At 47.4% G+C, this 18,316-nt stretch overlaps 1 protein-coding gene across 1 annotated transcript in view; it reads right to left on the bottom strand.

Moving 5' to 3' along the window:
* The window catches only part of LOC308483363 (espin-like), a 116,953-nt gene that overhangs the window by 47,031 nt on the left and 51,606 nt on the right, over positions 1-18,316 (bottom strand). The window contains exons 6-7 of the mRNA XM_081017153.1: positions 17,250-17,457; positions 14,877-15,148 (exon numbers count right to left, since the gene is read on the bottom strand). Of these exons, the coding sequence (XP_080873279.1) occupies positions 14,877-15,148; positions 17,250-17,457 (480 nt within the window). The remainder of the gene's footprint in view (positions 1-14,876; positions 15,149-17,249; positions 17,458-18,316) is intronic.

Here is an 18,316-nt window from a genome sequence, read left to right as displayed (position 1 = left end):
GCTGCACAGAGAGAGAGAAGGCGCAGTGCCCCTTCAGCGATGCGTCTGTCCTGGCTTCTGCTTTAGCCCTGCGCAGCCTCTTTGGGCAGGGGGAGCCTTCATCCCGCTGCCCTGAGGAGGCTTGGCGCAGTTACCCCAGAAGCCAGAACAGCCGCACGGTATCCCAGAAGCCAGATCCCTCTTGCTGTTCTGGCTTCTGGGGTTCAGAATAATTTTTTCTTGTTTTCCGCCTCCCATAACTAGGTGTGCCCTATGGTCCGGTGCGCCCTATGGTGCGAAAAATACGGTATTTGGTAGCAAATAGGCTTTGAGGGACGTGGGTGGCGCTGTGGGTTAAACCACAGAGCCTAGGACTTGCCGATCAGAAGGTCGGCGGTTCGAATCCCCGCAACGGGGTGCGCTCCCGTTGCTCTGTCCCTGCTCCTGCCAACCTAGCAGTTTGAAAGCACGTCAGAGTGCAAGTAGATAAATAGGTACTGCTCCGGTGGGAAGGTAAACGGCGTTTCCGTGCGCTGCTCTGGTTTGCCAGAAGCAGCTTAGTCATGCTGGCCACATGACCTGGAAGCTGTATGCCGGCTCCCTCGGCCAATAAAGCAAGATGAGCGCCACAACCCCAAAGTCGGCCATGACCGGACCTAATGGTGAGGGGTCCCTTTACCTTTACCTAGGCTTTGAGGTGGGTGCCTTCATGCACACAGGCATTCCGCAGCTCCCGCCAGCCAAAGTGATGGATTGAGTTATCTGAGAGAAACGTCTCTGTGGACAGATAGCAGCCAGGATTTTACTGCGGTAATAAGGTGCAGCCAGATGCAACCTGGAAGTGAAACCCTCTCCAGGGCACGAGCCAGGAAGGAGCTTTGGGGCTGCCCTTTCTACGTGCGAGCCTGTTGCGAACGGAGTGTGCAAACACTCACATCTTCCGTGCACCTGGAAATGTGGCAAAGGAGGGTGTTAGGGGAACTGGACACCGGCCGCTGTGTCCAGGGAAGTAACCTCATCCGGAGGTGCAATCTGCTAATGAGAAGTTATGCAGGGGGAAGAAAGCGAGCAAGTTCACACCTTTCCTCTGCTTCTGCAGGACTCAGCGGAGCCCGGATGATGCAAATGTGCTTTGCATAAGTACAACCAGCTGGAAGAAGCAGGACTGCAGCTGTGAGGGAGAGGAGGTGCTTTGCTTATGCCTGGCCCAGAACTTGTCCAAAGGCCAGGAGCCTACCCTGGCCGGTGGTTAGACAACAAGGCCTCAGAGCATGTGTGAAAAGCACCCTTTCTTCCCCCTGGCTACTGGCATCCCAGATCACAAGACTGATTTTATATGCACCCCCCTAGCACTTGAATACACTTTGCTGTGTAAGGCTGCATGTCAAAGAACCAATGAGGAGCTAAAACTGTCACTCTTGCCTGGCCTGCTGCCCTTACTAAGCCCCAGGGCAAGTCCTTCTGTCCACCACCTTGAAAAACATGTTCATTGTTATTTATTTAAAGCCTGTCCACCCTACTCTTAAGGGACGCAGGTGGCGCTGTGGTTTAAACCACTGCACCACTTGGACTTGCCGATCAGAAGGTCGGCGGTTCGAGGCTCTACAACAGGGTGAGCTCCCATTGTTCAGTCCCAGCTCCTGCCAACCTAGCAGTTCGAAAGCACGTCAAATGCAAGTAGAAAAATAGGTACTGCTCCAGCGGGAAGGTAAACAGTGTTTCTGTGCGCTGTTCTGGCTTTGCCAGAATCAGCTTAGTCATGCTGGCCACATGGCCCAAAAAACTGTGGAAGCAGACAAACGCCGTCTCCCTTGGCCTGTAAAGCAAGATGAGCTCCACAACCCCAGAGTCGTTTGTGACTGGACTTAACTGTCAGGGGTACCTTTACCTTTACCTTTACCCTACTCTTGAGTCTCCATGAGTGGCTTGCCAAAATCAGTACAGTGGTACCTCAGTTTTCAAACGTAATCCATTCCGGAAGACCATTCAAGTTCCGAGGCATGTTTGAAAATGGAAGCATTTATCCAGAAGCCTTTTTGTTAGGCATTTCAAGTCAAGATTTACCAAAAGAGAGGAATTTTTTTTTCATGTATGCTACAACTTCTGCTAGGATATTGCTAGCACAAAGATGGAAAAGTCCTGAAATACCAACTAAAGAAGTATGGCAAGGAAACCTGATGGAATACGCTGAAATGTCAAAATTAATGGAAAGACTTCGAGACAAAGACAGTACAGACCTTAAGAGACTGTGAACCATTTATGTTATATTTACAGAATCAATGTAAAGAAATGGACTCACTTGCAGGGTTTGAATAAACACTTGCAATTAAAAACAAACAAATGTAGAAATAGAAACAGGATGTTAAAATGGTAAGAGAAGAAGAATAATTATTTTATTTTTTTTAAAGAATAAGAAATAACCAATAAACAGGGAGAGATAAAATGACAAAAAAAAAAAACAGAAAAGGAAGTTGAGGGAAGTCACCGGGAGGGGGGGTTTATAATGTATTTTTTTTGAAGTAATGATTGTGATGATGATAAAATTGTAAAAATTCAATAAAATTATCTTTAAAAAAGAAAGAAAATAGAAACATTTACTTCCAGGTTTATGATGTTCAAGTTCCAAAATGTTCATCAACGGAAACGTTCAAAAACCGAAGCACCACTGTAGCAGGGAGCATTACTTAAACATGTGTGTTACTTGCCTTCTTTAATTCCCACCTTGCACTTTTGATTTGGTTTAATATTTGCATGCTGCTTTCCCAAGAAAGCTGAGCTCCTAGTAGATCATGCGAAGAGAACAAAGAATTGAAAAAATAAAAATAGCAGTACTGTCCATCTTGGTAAGCAAAAAAAGGGGGTAACAGTATTCAATTAAGTTTTACTCAAAGGCGACCCACTGAAATTAAGAAACACAACTATGGCCCATTCATTTCAGTGAGTAAAATTTAGTGGAATGCCACCTAAACAATGCAACAAATGAACACAGGTTGCTGTCAACCCATGAGCCTCAGGCACTTTGCTGTCCTACCACTTCTTCTGCAGTCTGCAGTGCAAAACCGATCCCAAAGAGGAGTCAAACTGGATTCACAACCCCAATGCAAACAAGGGGTACTTCCAGACTGTCGCCATTTTCCGGTGGGATCCCATCACATATCAGCAAAATTAGGTTGGGATAATATAGCTGCCTGGGAGTTTTCGCACGACAAGCCCTCTTCCCCCAAAGATCAGACTTTTTTTTTTTTACAAAAAGAAAAGCTATTGGGAAATGTCCTGGATAGTGTGGGATAAGACTTGACACAAGGCCATCTAACATCTCCTGGCCAACAGATAAGGATGACAGCTCAATAAACAGGCCATCTGGGAAAAGCTCAATGGCTCCCCTAAGGGAAATCCAGCTTCCCTTGTTGCAAGATTTGACTTCTCTCCTCCACGTTTTCCTCCTCCATCTCTCCTCTTTTCTGCTTAAGCGGTTTCCTCTTCCCGCTAAGCCACATTGAAAGGAGAGGTATTCAATAGTTAATGCACCTCCAGCTGCTGGGATCATTATCTGGGTTAATTCAGGCATTGTTTGTGGAGTGATTCAGCCAGGATTCTGTTGAATCCCCCTTGAAGGCTGGAGCGGAGGCAGCTTTCTCTCTTTTCCCCCCAGGAAGACTGAAGACAGCTTGAATGAGGCATCACAGCCTGTGCCAGGTCCCTTCAGCCTGGAGGCACGCCTGGCCAGAGTACTTCAGTTATATTGTACTGTAATAACAATTAAAAATGTGTACACACACACACACACACACACACACACGTTCTTAACCTGAAACTGTTCTTAACCTGAAGCACCACTTTAGCTAATGGGGCCTCCTGCTGCTACTGCACCGCCGGAGAACGATTTCTGTTCTCATCCTGAAGCAAAGTTCTTAACCCGAGGTACTATTTCTGGGTTAGCAGCATCTGTAACCTGAAGCGTATGTAACCTGAGGTACCACTGTATACACATTTTCGAGCACAATTCAAAGTGTTGGTGCTGACCTTTAAAGCCCTAAACGGCCTTGGTCCAGTATACCTGAAGGAGCGTCTCCACCCCCATCCTTCTGCCCGGACACTGAGGTCCAGTGCCGAGGGCCTTCTGGTGGTTCCCTCACTGCGAGAAGCCAAGTTACAGGGAACCAGGCAGAGGGCCTCCTTGGTAGTGGCACCTGCCCTGTGGAACACCCTCCCACCAGATGTCAAAGAGAAAAACTACCAGACTTTTAGAAGACATCTGAAGGCAGCCCTGTTTAGGGAAGCTTTTAATGTTCAATAGACTATTGTATTTTAATATTCTGTTGGAAGCTGCCCAGTTGTTGGAAGCCACAGAGAGGGCGAGTGACATTGTGTTCAGGTCCTGCTTGTGGGCTTCCCAATTGGGGCATCTGGGTGGCTACTGTGAGAACAGGATGCTGGACTAGATGGGCCCTGGCCTGATCCAGCAGGCTCTTCTGATGTGCTGATGCATTTTGACCTTGGTCTTCATCAGGAGTCTCCATACTACGTACCTAAAAGCTGTTTGGCAGAACGTCAAATATAACGATACAAGGAACAAGCCAATTGTTATGCATACATCTGGAGCCAGGCCAGGAGTCCAGGGGTGGTTCATTAGTGGAAATAATTTAAGATTCTTGCTCCGTTTGGGAAGGGCAGCTTCTGCTGAGAGCCGACTTGGCTGGATCACATATTAATTGATGTGTGTGGGGCACTCAAAGGCTAGATAAGCATCATGTAGTTAATAGCCCCAATTGGTGGTGTTATTTCCATTTGTATACATTACAACTGGTTTAATGTTTGCGCAATTTTATATTTGCTTCTCTGCCAAACTGCTCTTACGCCGCAGAGCACAGAAGAAGATGCATTTGGTCTAAATCCCTTTGGGTTTCTGTTCTAATCTGGAGTTACATCAGATTGTCAGGATTTTGTCAGAATACACCGATTGCATTTGAATTATTTTGCTTTCGATATTAGCAGATACACACTTGTTTGTTTTTACCTGTTACGGGACGCCATAGAATTATATTTATTTCTCCATATGTCTTCATGCTACTTTGTAACTATTTTTATCCCAATTGTTTTTTTTAAATCACACCTTCAGTTTGTTGGGATTTATTTCCCTTTTTAATTTGGTACTGCTAGGTTTTCGTACTTTGTCAGAAAATCCAAGAAAAGTGTTTCACCAGCCTATTGCTTGATCTGGCTATTCATATGCTACTTTAAAAAAAAACAACAAAAAAACTTTTCTGCGTGGAACGCTCTGTCACAAGAGACTAGGGCCCTGCAGGACTTGACATCTTTCCGCAGGGCCTGCAAGACAGAGCTGTTCCACCAGGCCTTTGGTCAGGGCGCAGCCTGACTCCCTCCTTTGGCAATCTTTACAAAACTTTAGTTTATGGTTTATTATTTTTATAATGTTTTTATAATGTTGCACTATCTTAGTGTTGTTAGCCGCCCTGAGCCCAGCTTCAGCTGGGGAGGGCGGGATATAAATAAAATTTATTATTATTTATTATTATTATTATATTTCTTGTACAATGCTTAGAGCTGACTGCAGTTCAGCGGTATATAAATTGTTTAAATAAAGAAAATAAGTAAAAGAGGCATGCACACTCTGGGAAGCAAACCTCTTCCCAAACCATTTTCATTTTAAAATCAAATCAAACGATTTGGGGAATTTTGCAGCGGTTTCAGTGATAGGGGCTGCAAACTGCATGCCACAGGGTCTTACGCAGTCTCATGAAAAGAGCTTTGTTGCTGCTCAGCTCCCAACACACAGGCAAGCAAAATGTTATCAAGGCACAGGTGGCTGTGGCCTCGCAAGAAAATCATTTTGCTGTATAGTAGGTGGTAGGACAGCAGTGGGTGCTTTAGCTGAGATTCCTGCATTGTGGCAGTTTAGACCAGATGACCTTTGAGGTCCCTTCCAACTCTCAGATTCTATGTTTCTATGAATCTTGGAACACACACTCCACCCTCAAAGCAGTTCCACTGTAAAATTTGTCCCTGGCTAAGGTTTTATAGGCTGTATTTATTTTATACTTTCCTATTAAGTATTTCTGCCCTGTTTCCCCCTCCGAAAGGCATTTATTTATTTTATTTAATGCATTTATTTTATTTGTGGCACTTATATCCCACCTTTTCTCCCCTCCCAGGAGCTCACGGTGACACACATGGTTCCTCATTTTAACCCCCCCCCCCACAACAACAACCCTGTGAGGTAGGTTGGGCTGAGAGGCAGCGCCTGGCCCAAGGTCACCCATTGAGCTTCACGGTGGCTCAGTGGGGGGATTCGAACTCTGGTCTCCCAGCTTCTACTCCAACGCTCTAACCCCTACATTGCATACCTGCAAACCTGCCCTGCTTCCCACTGTCGTTTGATTCAACTGAGCTGCAGCCACCCAAGTAAATTTTTGCTCACGACGTCATTAGGGTATGCAGCACTTAACAACGGCAGCAAAATAAATAAATAAATCACTTGGGTCACCTCAGCCAATCAGATTAAATCTTCAGCGCCTGGTCCTGCTGGTTGCGTAAATCAGCCCTAAGACGCCAACACTCCCCCCCCCCGCAAGACGCTAATAGAGGGGAATGAGCGGCTGCCAAAGCGGATGATTTAAGGAATTTTTGCCTAAGCCCGATGCTGCGGGTTTAAGGCCTTTGTGCCGCTAGCTGTGCAGGGGGAAGAGGGGTCACATTGCAGAGAAACTGGAGACTTGTGTATTTATTTCCCAGCAAAGGTATCTGTGCCACACAATCCAGCCGCCAACAATAGACCCTCGGCCTTGGATGCACTTCCTCAAGCAGGGCCTGACACTGTATCTTCACCCTACACATGTGCACACACACAAACACACACACACAAACACATACACACACCCCTGCACGTCAGAGGCAGAGGATGGATCTGGCCCTCTCTTCCTAAGGATTTGGTAAGACCTCCCCCCACCAGTGCTTGGCAAAGGGGTGAGAGCTGAATGCTTTGCATGCAGAAGGCGGCCATCGGCTCAACTCCCAATATCTCCAGGTAGGAATGGGAGAGACAGCTGAGTCTGGAAACCTGGAGAGCTGCTGCCCATCAGTGTAGGTACTCTGGAGCTAGATGCTGAGAGCACAGCAAACTGCCTTTTACCGAATCAGACCATTGGCCCACTTAGCTCAACACTGTCTCCATTAACTGGCAGCAGATTTCCAGGGCCTTGGGCCCAGGATCTTTCCCAGCCCGACCTGACCGTGTTGGGAACTGAACCTGGTGCATTCTTCCTGCAAGGCAGGCACTCTAACCACCAAGCTACAATGGCCCTTGCCAAAGGCTCCAGCTCAGGATTGGTTCCCTAGGTTTCCAAGTGTGGGGCGTAGCCTGAAAGAACAGCCAACTGCAGAGCAGGAAGGGACTCTGAGGGTCAGCTAGTCCAACCCCCTGCAATCCAGGGAATTACAGCTAAAGAATCCCTGGCAGATGGACAGCCAACCTCTGCTTTAAAACCTCCAAGTCTACCATTTTCTGAGGTGGTGCATCCCTGTAATGGCATAGCCACTGATAAAAGCACACCTTGAATCTTGTAGCTACGCAGTGAGGTCCTAAGAAAGCAAATGTCTGTTTTCAAATTGGGGGCATGTCCCCTTTTGCAGTAGTGTTTCCGCAGGCATCAGAGAAACACACAGCCCCTCTTGCTGTGTTTCAGCACAGTTACTTACCCAGGGAGAGGGCCTTCTTGGCAATGGCGCCCTCCCTGCGGAGTACATTTCTGAGCACAATTCAAAGTGTTGGTGCTGACCTTTAAAGCCCTAAATGGCCTCAGCCCAGTATACCTTAAGGAGCATCTCCACCCCCATCATCCAGCCCAGACACTGAGGTCCAGTGCCGAGGACCTTCTGGCAGTTCCCTCCCTGTGAGAGGTGAGGTTACAGGGAACCAGGCAGAGGGCCTTCTCAGTAGTGGCGCCTGTCCTGTGGAACACTCTTCCATCAGATGTCAAAGAGATAAACAACTATCTGACTTTTAGAAGACATCTGAATGTAGTCCTGTTTAGGGAAGCTTTTAATATTTGATGAATCATTGTATTTTAATATTTTGCTGGAAGCCTCCCAGAGTGGGTAGGGAAACCCAGCCAGATAGGCAGGGTATAAATAATAAGTTGTTGTTGTTGTTGTTATAATAAATTCTTCTTCTTCTTCTTCTTCTTCTTCTTCTTCTTCTTCTTCTTCTTCTTCTTCTTCTTCTTCTTCTAGTATGTCAAGGAAATAAAGAACTGCACAACTTTTAGAAGACACCTGAAGGCAGCCCTGTATTGGGAGGTTTTTAAGGTTTGACATCTTATGATTTTATATTTGCTGGAGGCTGTCCAGAGTGGCTGGGGAAACCCAGCTGGAAGGGTGGTGTACAAATAATAAAATTATTATTATTAATATTAATATTTCAGGGGTGCCCACAGCCCACCCCCGAAACACACATAACAAATGCTTGAGGACTTTATATGGTCCACGTTTTAAAGTGAGCTGATCAGATTTGCAGCTCCATGACCAGTACATGGCTTGAAATGCAGACTGCCCTTCACTTTTTGCACTGCTCCAAATTTTGCAGGATAGTTCTTGGTTCAAAAACACACTGAAATGCATAGGTTAGGTTAAAACACCTATACAAATCCACATTTTAAGGCAAAATATTAAAGCACGTTTTCATGCTTTCCTTAAAAAATAAATACAGTGGTACCTCGGGTTGCAAACACTTCGGGTTACAGACTCCGCTAACCTGGAAGTAGTAGCTTGGGTTAAGAACTTTACCTCAGGATGTGAACAGAAATTGCACGGCAGTGGCAGCGCAGCGGCAGCCCCCATTAGCTAAAGTGGTACCTCAGGTTAAGAACAGTTTCAGGTTAAGAACGGACCTCCGGAACGAATTAAGTTTGTAACCAGAGGTACCACTCTATAAGCAGATTGGTGTGGAAACAGAATGAGTTGGATTTGTGAATAAATAAATGAAGCGGACAAAGTCCTGAGACAGATCTGTCCAACCTTTAACACATGCCAGCATTAAAGGATTTCTGTAATTCTCAGTTCGTCTATTCCTTTTGCAGATTTTTTTTTAAAAAACCAAGATGCTGGAATTTCCCCGTCCTTATTACCTAGATTGTGGGAGTTAGTGCAAAACTTTACCGGTATCAGAAAGCCTGTATATTGCAGGGGGAAAGTGTAGAATGTGGGGCAAAGAAAATGTGATTTTATTAGAAACTTCAGCTTCCATTTTAAGAAGCAATTTTGTAGCCCTCTCACAACAGAAATCTGCTTGTTGAAACCTTAGCAGGCAGAGAAGAGGAAGAATTAGATGTTCCAGTGATCTGGGAACCATTGCTGGCTTCCCTTCCCATAACCAGCAGCAGCACAGAATAAATTGTGCAAAGCAGCAAGTTGCAGGATACATGACACAAAACCAGAGGAAAATATTAACGTGTGGAAATTATGTAGGTCTCAGAGTGCAGCTTTACTTGTCACAGTGTTCGAATTGCACATAGTTTTAGTGGGCTGGGCTCGCTCAACCCTTGCGGGGGCATCTAATTTGGGATACGTGCATTACACCTGCCAAATATTTGGCAGCGAGATGGTGAGGAGAGAATGCAGAGAGGTCCTCCAACGGCAACATCCACCAGCTGTGTCCCCATTTGGAAATGGACCTGCCACAGTTATACACGCATGGCTCTCATCCAGCCTAGACTGTCGCAACGCTTTCTACATGGGGCCACCCTTGGAGAGGGAAACAGACCCAATGAAATAAATGGACATGATTAACATAGGTCCCTTTATTCCACTGGGTCTAGTCTGAGTAAATTTTAGTTGGAGACAACTCTCTGAATTGATCAGACTTGGCATGAATATCAGAGGATCCAGCATTCTGAAGCACAGAGTGTTCTGCTTATTGTATCTTCCAGAACACAGCCACTGATTTCAGAGACTCCATATGGCAAAGGACACCCATCATGGCTTGATTCTTCCCCTATCCCTGCATTCAGTCACTTGCCACTCAGGAGCCAGCCTTCCAAATCCTTCAGCAGCCAGCAAGAGACCTCAAGGGACTCAATGAACCATTTATTTCCCAAAATATATATATGTAAATTGTCCAGTAGCACCTTAGAGACCAACTAAGTTTGTTCTTGGTATAAGCTTCCGTGTGCATGCACACTTCTTCAGATACCATTTATTTCCCTTTATTTTTATTTTTTTGAAAAAAAAAAGACTTCCCCTGTCCCTCACAGTCTGCCAGAAAGGGACCTGGTTGTGGGTCTAAAAGTCACAACAGCAGCCAGGCCACTTCCAAGCTGCTGAGTCTGCAAACCGAACCACATTCCTGAGCCCCAAACCAGGGCTAAGGGGGAATGAAAGGGCCGGTGCAATTAACCAAATTACAAATGGAGCCATCAATTTTTCCTAACTGCAGCCTGTTGTGGTGAGTCAGCCAGGAGGAGTGGGGCCAACAAACCAGCTATTGTTCCTGACAGCCCCTCTGTCGCTTCACATCATAGACAGGCAAGCGGGGACCAAGACCGCTTGCACTCCATCACCATCTCGAGACAAGAGAGAGGAATGGGAAAGGACAGGATTGTGTCAGGCAGACGTGGGGTGTTTTATCTGCAAAGGTCGAAGCTGAGCTTTGGAAGGTTTATTTAATTATTACGTATGGAAGTGAGAGCTGGACCATAAAGAAGGCTGATCGCCAAAGAATTGATGCTTTTGAATTATGGTGCTGGAGGAGACTCTTGAGAGTCCCATGGACTGCAAGAAGATCAAACCTATCCATTCTGAAGGAAATCAACCCTGAGTGCTCACTGGAAGGACAGATCCTGAAGCTGAGGCTCCAATACTTTGGCCACCTCATGAGAAGAGAAGACTCCCTTGAAAAGACCCTGATGTTGGGAAAGATGGAGGGCACAAGAAGAAGGGGACGATAGAGGACGAGATGGTTGGACAGTGTTCTCGAAGCTACCAGCATGAGTTTGACCAAACTGTGGGAAGACAGGAGTGCCTGGCGTGCTCTGGTCCATGGGGTCATGAAGAGTCGGACACGACTAAACAACTAAACAAAACAAACATTCAAATATCCGAAGGGCTGTCATGTGGAAGGTGGAGCCAGCTTGTTTTCTGTGGCTCCAGAGGCGAAGACCCAAACCAACAGATTCAGATGGCAAGAAAGGAGATTCTGAATAGACATTGGGAAGAACTTTCTGACAGTGAGAGCTGGCCAGAAGAACAGACTCCCTCGGAAGGTGGTGGATTCTCCTCCATGGGAAGTTTTCAAACAGAATCCATCTGTCAGGGATTCTTTAGCTGTGATTCCTGCATTACAAAGGGTTGGACAAGATGAACCCTGGCACCCCTCCCAACTCCACAATTCTATGATTCTATAATCCATGAATATTCATAATTAAAAACAGTTGAAACATATTCCATTCACAAGAACGGAATATGCCACAGGTCAGGGTCCATGTTCAGTATTTGCCAGAAGCTGTATAGTGAAGGGGCCAGGAACACCACTGTGTGTGCATGGAGTTCCACACTTTAGGGGCTGCCATGGAGAAGACCCTCTCCTGGGCCAATACCACCACCCCTTGAACTTCTGAGGGAGGTGGAACCACCAAGAGGAACCCCTCTGTTTATCTTAATGCCTGGGAAAGACTGTAGGGAAGGAGGTGGTATTTCAGGTATGATTTCAGAGGATGTTACAAATCAGTTAAAATACAAACACCTAAAACAAAAAAGCCCAAGTCAGACAGAGCAGATAAAACGTACCTAAAACCAACTGGAGATCAGCCTTAAGATCATCTTGAGGAGCAGACCTTACAACAACAGATACCAACGCTGGCAACCCAGAAGAAAAGCACAGGCAAATGGATATAGTAGGCCTTAACCTGGTGCCAAGCTGCCAGCAAAGTCAATTGCAGGAATTCCTTCCAGGAGAGCAATGCTTCTGAACACCAGTTGCTGGAAACCACAGGAGAGAGTGCTTTTGTGCTTGGATCCTGCTTGCCGGTTACCTGTAGGCATCTGGTTGCCCACTGTGAGAACGGGATACTAGAGAGGATGGGCCATTGGCCTGATCCAGCAGTATTGTTCTTATGTTCAAAGCTGTGGGGCCATCACAGATAAGGCCCTGTCTCATGTCACTCCCCTGATGCATCTCCCTCAATCGTGGGACTATGAGAAGAACCTCCCCCACAGATCAAAGAGTCCAGGGAGGACAGGCTGATGCAGGCTGAGGTGCCCTTTAGGTCATGCTCAGTGCCTGAGGCTGGCTGCAGCTGGGGCTTGTCAGAGGCTTGGCCCAGCTGAACTGTGTGTCCACAGAGCCTCACAGCTGTGTGGAAGGCACTTTCCTTCTTGGGCAGAGGAAGCGGATGCCAGAGGAGCAGCACAGATTTGGAAGGAAGAGATACTTAGAAAGCAAAGAACTGCCTCAGCATGGGATGCACAGCAGGGACCGATGGGGAATTCTTTCTGGATGGCAACAAGCCAGGAAAGTAAACTCTGTGTGAAGCGATAGAGGAAGACATTTGCCCAGTAACACTTGTGAAAGCTCAGTGCTGAGAAGAGTCTCAATCCTCCATACTTGGAGCAAGAGGCTCACAAATATATTTCTTATCAAACGACGAGGTTTTGGGGGTTCTGAGAGCACCCACAAGTTGGGGAGATTTCAGAGCAAGGAGGACACTGTGCCAAGGTGCAGAGTCATACCACAACATGAGACTGTGTCCAGTTCTGGGGTCACGAGGTTCTCAGAGGAGGCAGTCAATGTCCCAGTCAAGCAGAGAGCAATTCAGCACCTTGGAGAGCTCCAGGGAGCCCTGCTGAGGTGGCTATAGGAGATGACTCTGTAGGGACCTGGAGTCAACTCAAGTATTACTTAGGCCAGCCAGTCCCAACCCTGGAGCTCCAGATGGTTAAGATTAGCAAAAACATCCCACGAAGAAAAAGCAGAGCAGTGGTCATCATCCAACCAGCAGAGCAGACAGAAATCCCTTTGCAAAGTGGGGAGAAGAGAACAGTGGAAGAACTGGCGAAGCCATGGGCCTGCTGCAACGACCAACATTTCCCCCTAAGGAAGAGTCAGCCAGATCTTCTGGGAACGAAGGTGGGGAAGGATCTCTGCCTAGTGCATGCAGGTCTGATGGGAAATGCAGCAAGGCCTCCCCTGACGTCCCAAGTGATATGGCAAGATGTTCAGAAGGAGACAGTCCTTTAAGGATCCTTGTCCCGAGCTGGTTTGCAATGCTTTAAATGTAGTGGCCCGCCCTACGAAATGGGCTCACAGACTGGTAAAATTGGTACAGCATCACAGGCTCCAGCATCAGAGGGTCAAGAAGTTAGCAGCTGTGTTTTGGCTCAGTGAGGCTTTCCCAATATTTTTCAAATGAAACCCCTGCAGTGATCCAATGTTGTAGTAACTGCAGCATGTCTGACTGGAGTAAGGAGCTGGCCAAAGGTGGTCCTCTCCGCCTTCAGCTCCAAAGGTGCATCCAGCATCACTTCTGAACTGCACTTCCTGACTTTTCAAGCAGTGTTCAAGCGGTCCATCTCAGATGGAAGAACAACCTGATCCCTAAGTCTTTGCCTAAACAAGCACAACCAAGCATGTGCTCAAACCTCTACAGCGGTAATAATAACAATTATTTTATTATTTGTACCCTACCCATCTGACTGGGTTGCCCCAGCCACTCTGGGCAGCTTCCAATACCGTACTGTCCCGAATATAAGACGCACCCGCAAGTAAGCCGCACTATTAAAATTCAAGGCTTATTTGCGGGTGCGGACCACCTCCTGGCACTACCGCCCTGAACGGGGGATGGCCGGCACTGGTGCTTGGCACCCTGTTCCCCAAACCAATGCTTGGTTCTGAGTGCACTGTGTGCCCACCTCCTGACACTACCACCTCCCGGCACTACCTCCCCAAGCTGGTGCTGGGGGAGGCTTGGGAGCAGTGGGCGGGCTGCGCGCCATTGCCCCATGCTCCCAGGCTGCTTCCTGGGGGTGGGGGGAGCCATGCCGCTTTGCCGGCAGCCTCCCTCCCTTCCCCCTTCCTTACGGCAGCTCAGAGGAGGCTTGGGAGACGAGGTCAGGATGGGTGCCGTTGTCCCGCACCCCCAGCGGCTCTCGTGGGCAGCTGTTTATGCTATGGTAAGGTCATGAATATAAGCCACACTTTAACTTTTCACAATCAGAATTTGGCGGAAAAAAGTGTGCCTTATATTTGAGCCAATATGGTATATACAAAAACATAATAAAGCATTGCAAAAACAGTAGTTGAGAAACCTTATTGGGCCAACATAAACTCATCCCCACTGCCCCTTACCCTAATATATTAAAAAAGCATCATTCAGAATCATCGTTTGCAAAACCCAATACAACAGTGCAATAAAATTTAAAACAGTAACCATTTATTTAAGATCCAGTTAAAACTATGTAGTTTAATTAAGTCAACAACACTGGTGAACTTGATCTGGTGACACCAGCTTTTCGGAGCCATTTGCACCTTCTGTGCCCCCCTTGCCTGTTAGTGCCCCACTAGGTAATACCACCGCCTGCTTTGGGACCCACTGCTCTATAGACACCCACAACAGCCTTCGCCAACCTGGTGCCCTCCAGCTGCGGTCCAAAATATCTGGAGGGTCCCAGGTTTATAACAGGGTGACTGAGGGGGCTTCCTATGTTTGAAAACCCTGACTCCAGAGGAATCCTATGCACCCTTTATGTCACTGCTGGGCTTCCCACCTACTCAAGATCAGCTTGGGATCTCCTCCACCACACCAAGAAACTGCAAGAGAAAGCCAAGACAGCTTCCAGCACAAAGCTTAGCATTTCTCCAAAGGGTCCTGCGGCATCCTTGGCCTTACCTCCCTCTTGAGGGCTTCACTCTCCACATGGCGGAGATTGTTCTTCGCCTGCACGTAGATCTCGGCCGTGTGCTGAACCTCTGGGGGGTTTGGCGCTGGGTAGCCAGGAGGAGGAGGGAGCACCTTGGTGTCGGGGGGTGGGGGAGGCGCCGGGAAGTTTGGAGGTGGGGGTGGGGAGGCCTCACCCCCCTTCTTGCTGTTCCCGGGGGCGAGGTCGGGGTTCAGCATGTCCATGTAGGTTTGCATATCTGTGATCGTCGTACCGGGAACTCCTGGAGCAAGGAGTCGGAGGAGAGAGAGACAGAGAGCACAGACTGAAATATTCATTGAAATTTGCAATGCTGTAAAACAGCCTTTGAAATACCCTTTGACATTTTCAGTCTACAGACGGTCATTTACCCTTGCTAGATTCAACATGCTGCCATCTGCCTTATTGCAAGGCAGATTCGAGGGTAAACCATACGTGGAACGAGTCTGCCCCTGCGGCTTGATGGAGGTAGAAACTGTCTTTGTTACGCTGCCATTTCTACGGGGACATACGCTCGGTATTTATTACCCCTGCTATGCAAAAATCGCCAAATGAATCCAAACTTCAATATCTAAAATCCTTGGTAGACCACAAGGATCCTGAAATCACATTAAGGGTAGCCAAATTCTGTGTGATTGCCATAAAACTTAGGGAACAAGCTGTGCTACCATAATTATTAAGGCCTTAAATGATAATTTTAGGTTATATGTCAGTGACTAAGTTTTAATTTATATATTTTTAACCGTTGCTGTATCTGTATTGTCCGTTATACCTAATTGCAAATTCAAAAGTATCCGTACTGTGTTTTATGACTTCCTTGATATTGTATGTGGGCTGGAACTGGTCTGTGACCGAAATAATAAAATTCATTTGCAGTCCTTTGAAATGTCCTTGGAAATTTGCACTTCTCCACATTTTGTAGCAGAGGTCTCCAAAAATGGGTGCACAACATATGGGAGACACAAGATGAGCCCTGTTGGGTCCACCTAACTCCAGCATCCCTGCAGCTTTCTACAGTGTCCAACCAGAAACATCCAGGAAGCCCGCAAAGCCTGAAGGCAAGAACCTTCCCCAGTTGTCTGTCTCCAGCAGGTGCAATTAGTGCAAGATTGCTTTGGCTCACCTTTGAGCCTGTGTGGCTTTAAAAGGGAGGACCAGTGTCCTTTGCAATGTCCTTATTTGAAATTATTTTCAAAAGAAACCATAGCTGCTTTTGGAAATGCGGGCATTGCTTGCTGCTGTGCTGGTAATGTTATCTAGCAGGGCTGGGAAGGAAGCACAAATCTGTGCCACAAGGTGGCACTCTTCCCTTTGCCCTGATCTGTATGGGTGGCCACGATGATAAAAAGGTCTGGAAACTGAGCCTTATGAGGACAGGTTGAGGGAGTTGGGGGTGTTTCGCCTAGAGCAGAGAAGACTGAGATGAGCCATCTTCAAATATCTAAAGAGCTGTCACATGGAAGATGGAGAAAGCTTGTTTTCTGCTGCTGCTCCACTGGGAAGAATCAGAACCAGTGGATTCAAATGAGAGGAAAGGAGATTCCAACTAAACCTTTGGAATAACTTTCTGACTGTTAAGAGGCGTTTAACAGTGGAACAGATTCCCTCCGAAGGAGGCTGATTCTCCTCCATGGTAGGTTTTTAAACAAAAGTTGAACGGCCGTCTGCCAGGGATTCATTAGCTGTGATCCCATCCAACTCCACGATTCTACAATTCATTGGAGGTTTTTAAGTGGAGGTTGGGGTTTTTTTCACCTTTTGTCATAAGATTTTGTTGAAGCCTTTTCGTGGTAAAATAAGATCAAAGAAAACTAATCTAAAATTTTAAAAACAGAGAAAGAAGAGCAGAGGTTGGGTGCTCATCTGTCAGATATGATCCAGTTGAGATTCCTGCATTGGAATAGGTCCCTTTTCTGTAGTGGATCCCCGTTTGTAGAATGCTCTCCCCATGGAAGTTTGCCTGGCGCCTTCATTATATATATTGTAGGTGCCAGGCAAAGACATTCCTCTTCAACCAGGCCTTTGGTGGATTAATAGTCTACAGTCTTTTAAATGTGTCTGTGAGACACAGGGGTTATTGCTTCATGGTTTCGGTGTGAATCTTCACTTGTGTTTCATGCATTTTATTCTGCGAACCACCCTGAGATCTTTAGATGAAAGTTTGATGAATAAAAAACAAATAGATCAAACTCTGCAATTCGATGGTGCTATGAATTAACTCCCCCACCCCTGCCGCCACCTCCCACTTCTTCCCAAGAGCAACTTTGCAACAGATGGCAAGTGGGGAAGGGCGAACAGACCCCAACACACACACACACACACGTTTGTGTGTAAGGGATACTCACTGCAGCCTTGACTGTTCCTTTTCTCCCCGGTGCTAGACTGGCTGGAGTTGCAGGAGTCGTAGTTGGAGAGGGTGCTGCTGGGGGACCCGAGGTCAAAGTGGGCCTGCGGGGCAGACATGGTGGTGTTGGGTGACGACATCCCAGAGTCCGGCTGCTTGAACTCCAGGTCCGTCGAAGGATCCCGCGAAAGGACCCTGTGCTCCACACTCTGCAAGCCACAGAAGTGTCAGTTAGAGGTGAGTAAGCAGCTCAGAGAAAGGGGCCACTCCGCAACAGGCCACGCTCAGGTGGCCCCCTCCTCGAAAACGGGTCCGCCTGGCTGATTGGGTGGTTGAACTTCTATCCCCACCTTCTGTCCTCCAAGGAAGTCTGGGGGGGTGCGTGGTTCTTCCCCTCCTCATTTGTTCCTCACAACAACCCCTGCAGGGTAGGTTAGTCTGAGAGGCAGTGACTGGCCCAAGGTTGCTCAGTGAGCTTTGTGGCCACGTTGAGGTTTCGAACCCTGGTTTCTCCCAGGTTCTACTCTGATGCTCTAACCCAGGGGTCCCCAAACTAAGGCCCGCGGGCTGGTTAAGGCCCAAGGGACTTGTTTATCCGGCCCACGACGACCCCTGCCTCCCGCTCTTACCAGTGCTGTGCTGCGCGGCTGCGCACTTCCGGGTCAGAGGAGCACTGGAAATAGCTTGTGCACATGCACAAGCATTATTTGCACATGCGCAAGCATTATTTTCAGTGCACTTCTGGGTGGGAAGTGTGCCAGAAATAGTGTGTGTGTGTATGGGCACACGCTCCCCCGCCCTCCAGCCCGCTACATGATCGACGCTGGAGACACCAGCCTGAGGCGCAGTAAGTTTGCTGACCCCGCTCTAACCACTAGACCACACTCCCTGTGTCTGCATGCAAAGCAGGGGCTCTGTCCCTGATTTCAGGGTCCTCCCTGGCCCAGACAGGGGACAGGCCAACTCTTGCCAAATTGGAGAGGCCTTCCCTGGCAAATCATGGGTAAGAATCCCCCCCCCAAAATGATTTTTATACAGCACCACAAAGTTGCAATTTCCCCAGTTTAT

This window comes from Podarcis pityusensis, assembly GCF_964106645.2.
Source record: "Podarcis pityusensis genome assembly, chromosome: 8".
Lineage (NCBI taxonomy): Eukaryota > Metazoa > Chordata > Lepidosauria > Squamata > Lacertidae > Podarcis > Podarcis pityusensis.
This window is presented reverse-complemented; position numbering and strand designations above follow the sequence as displayed.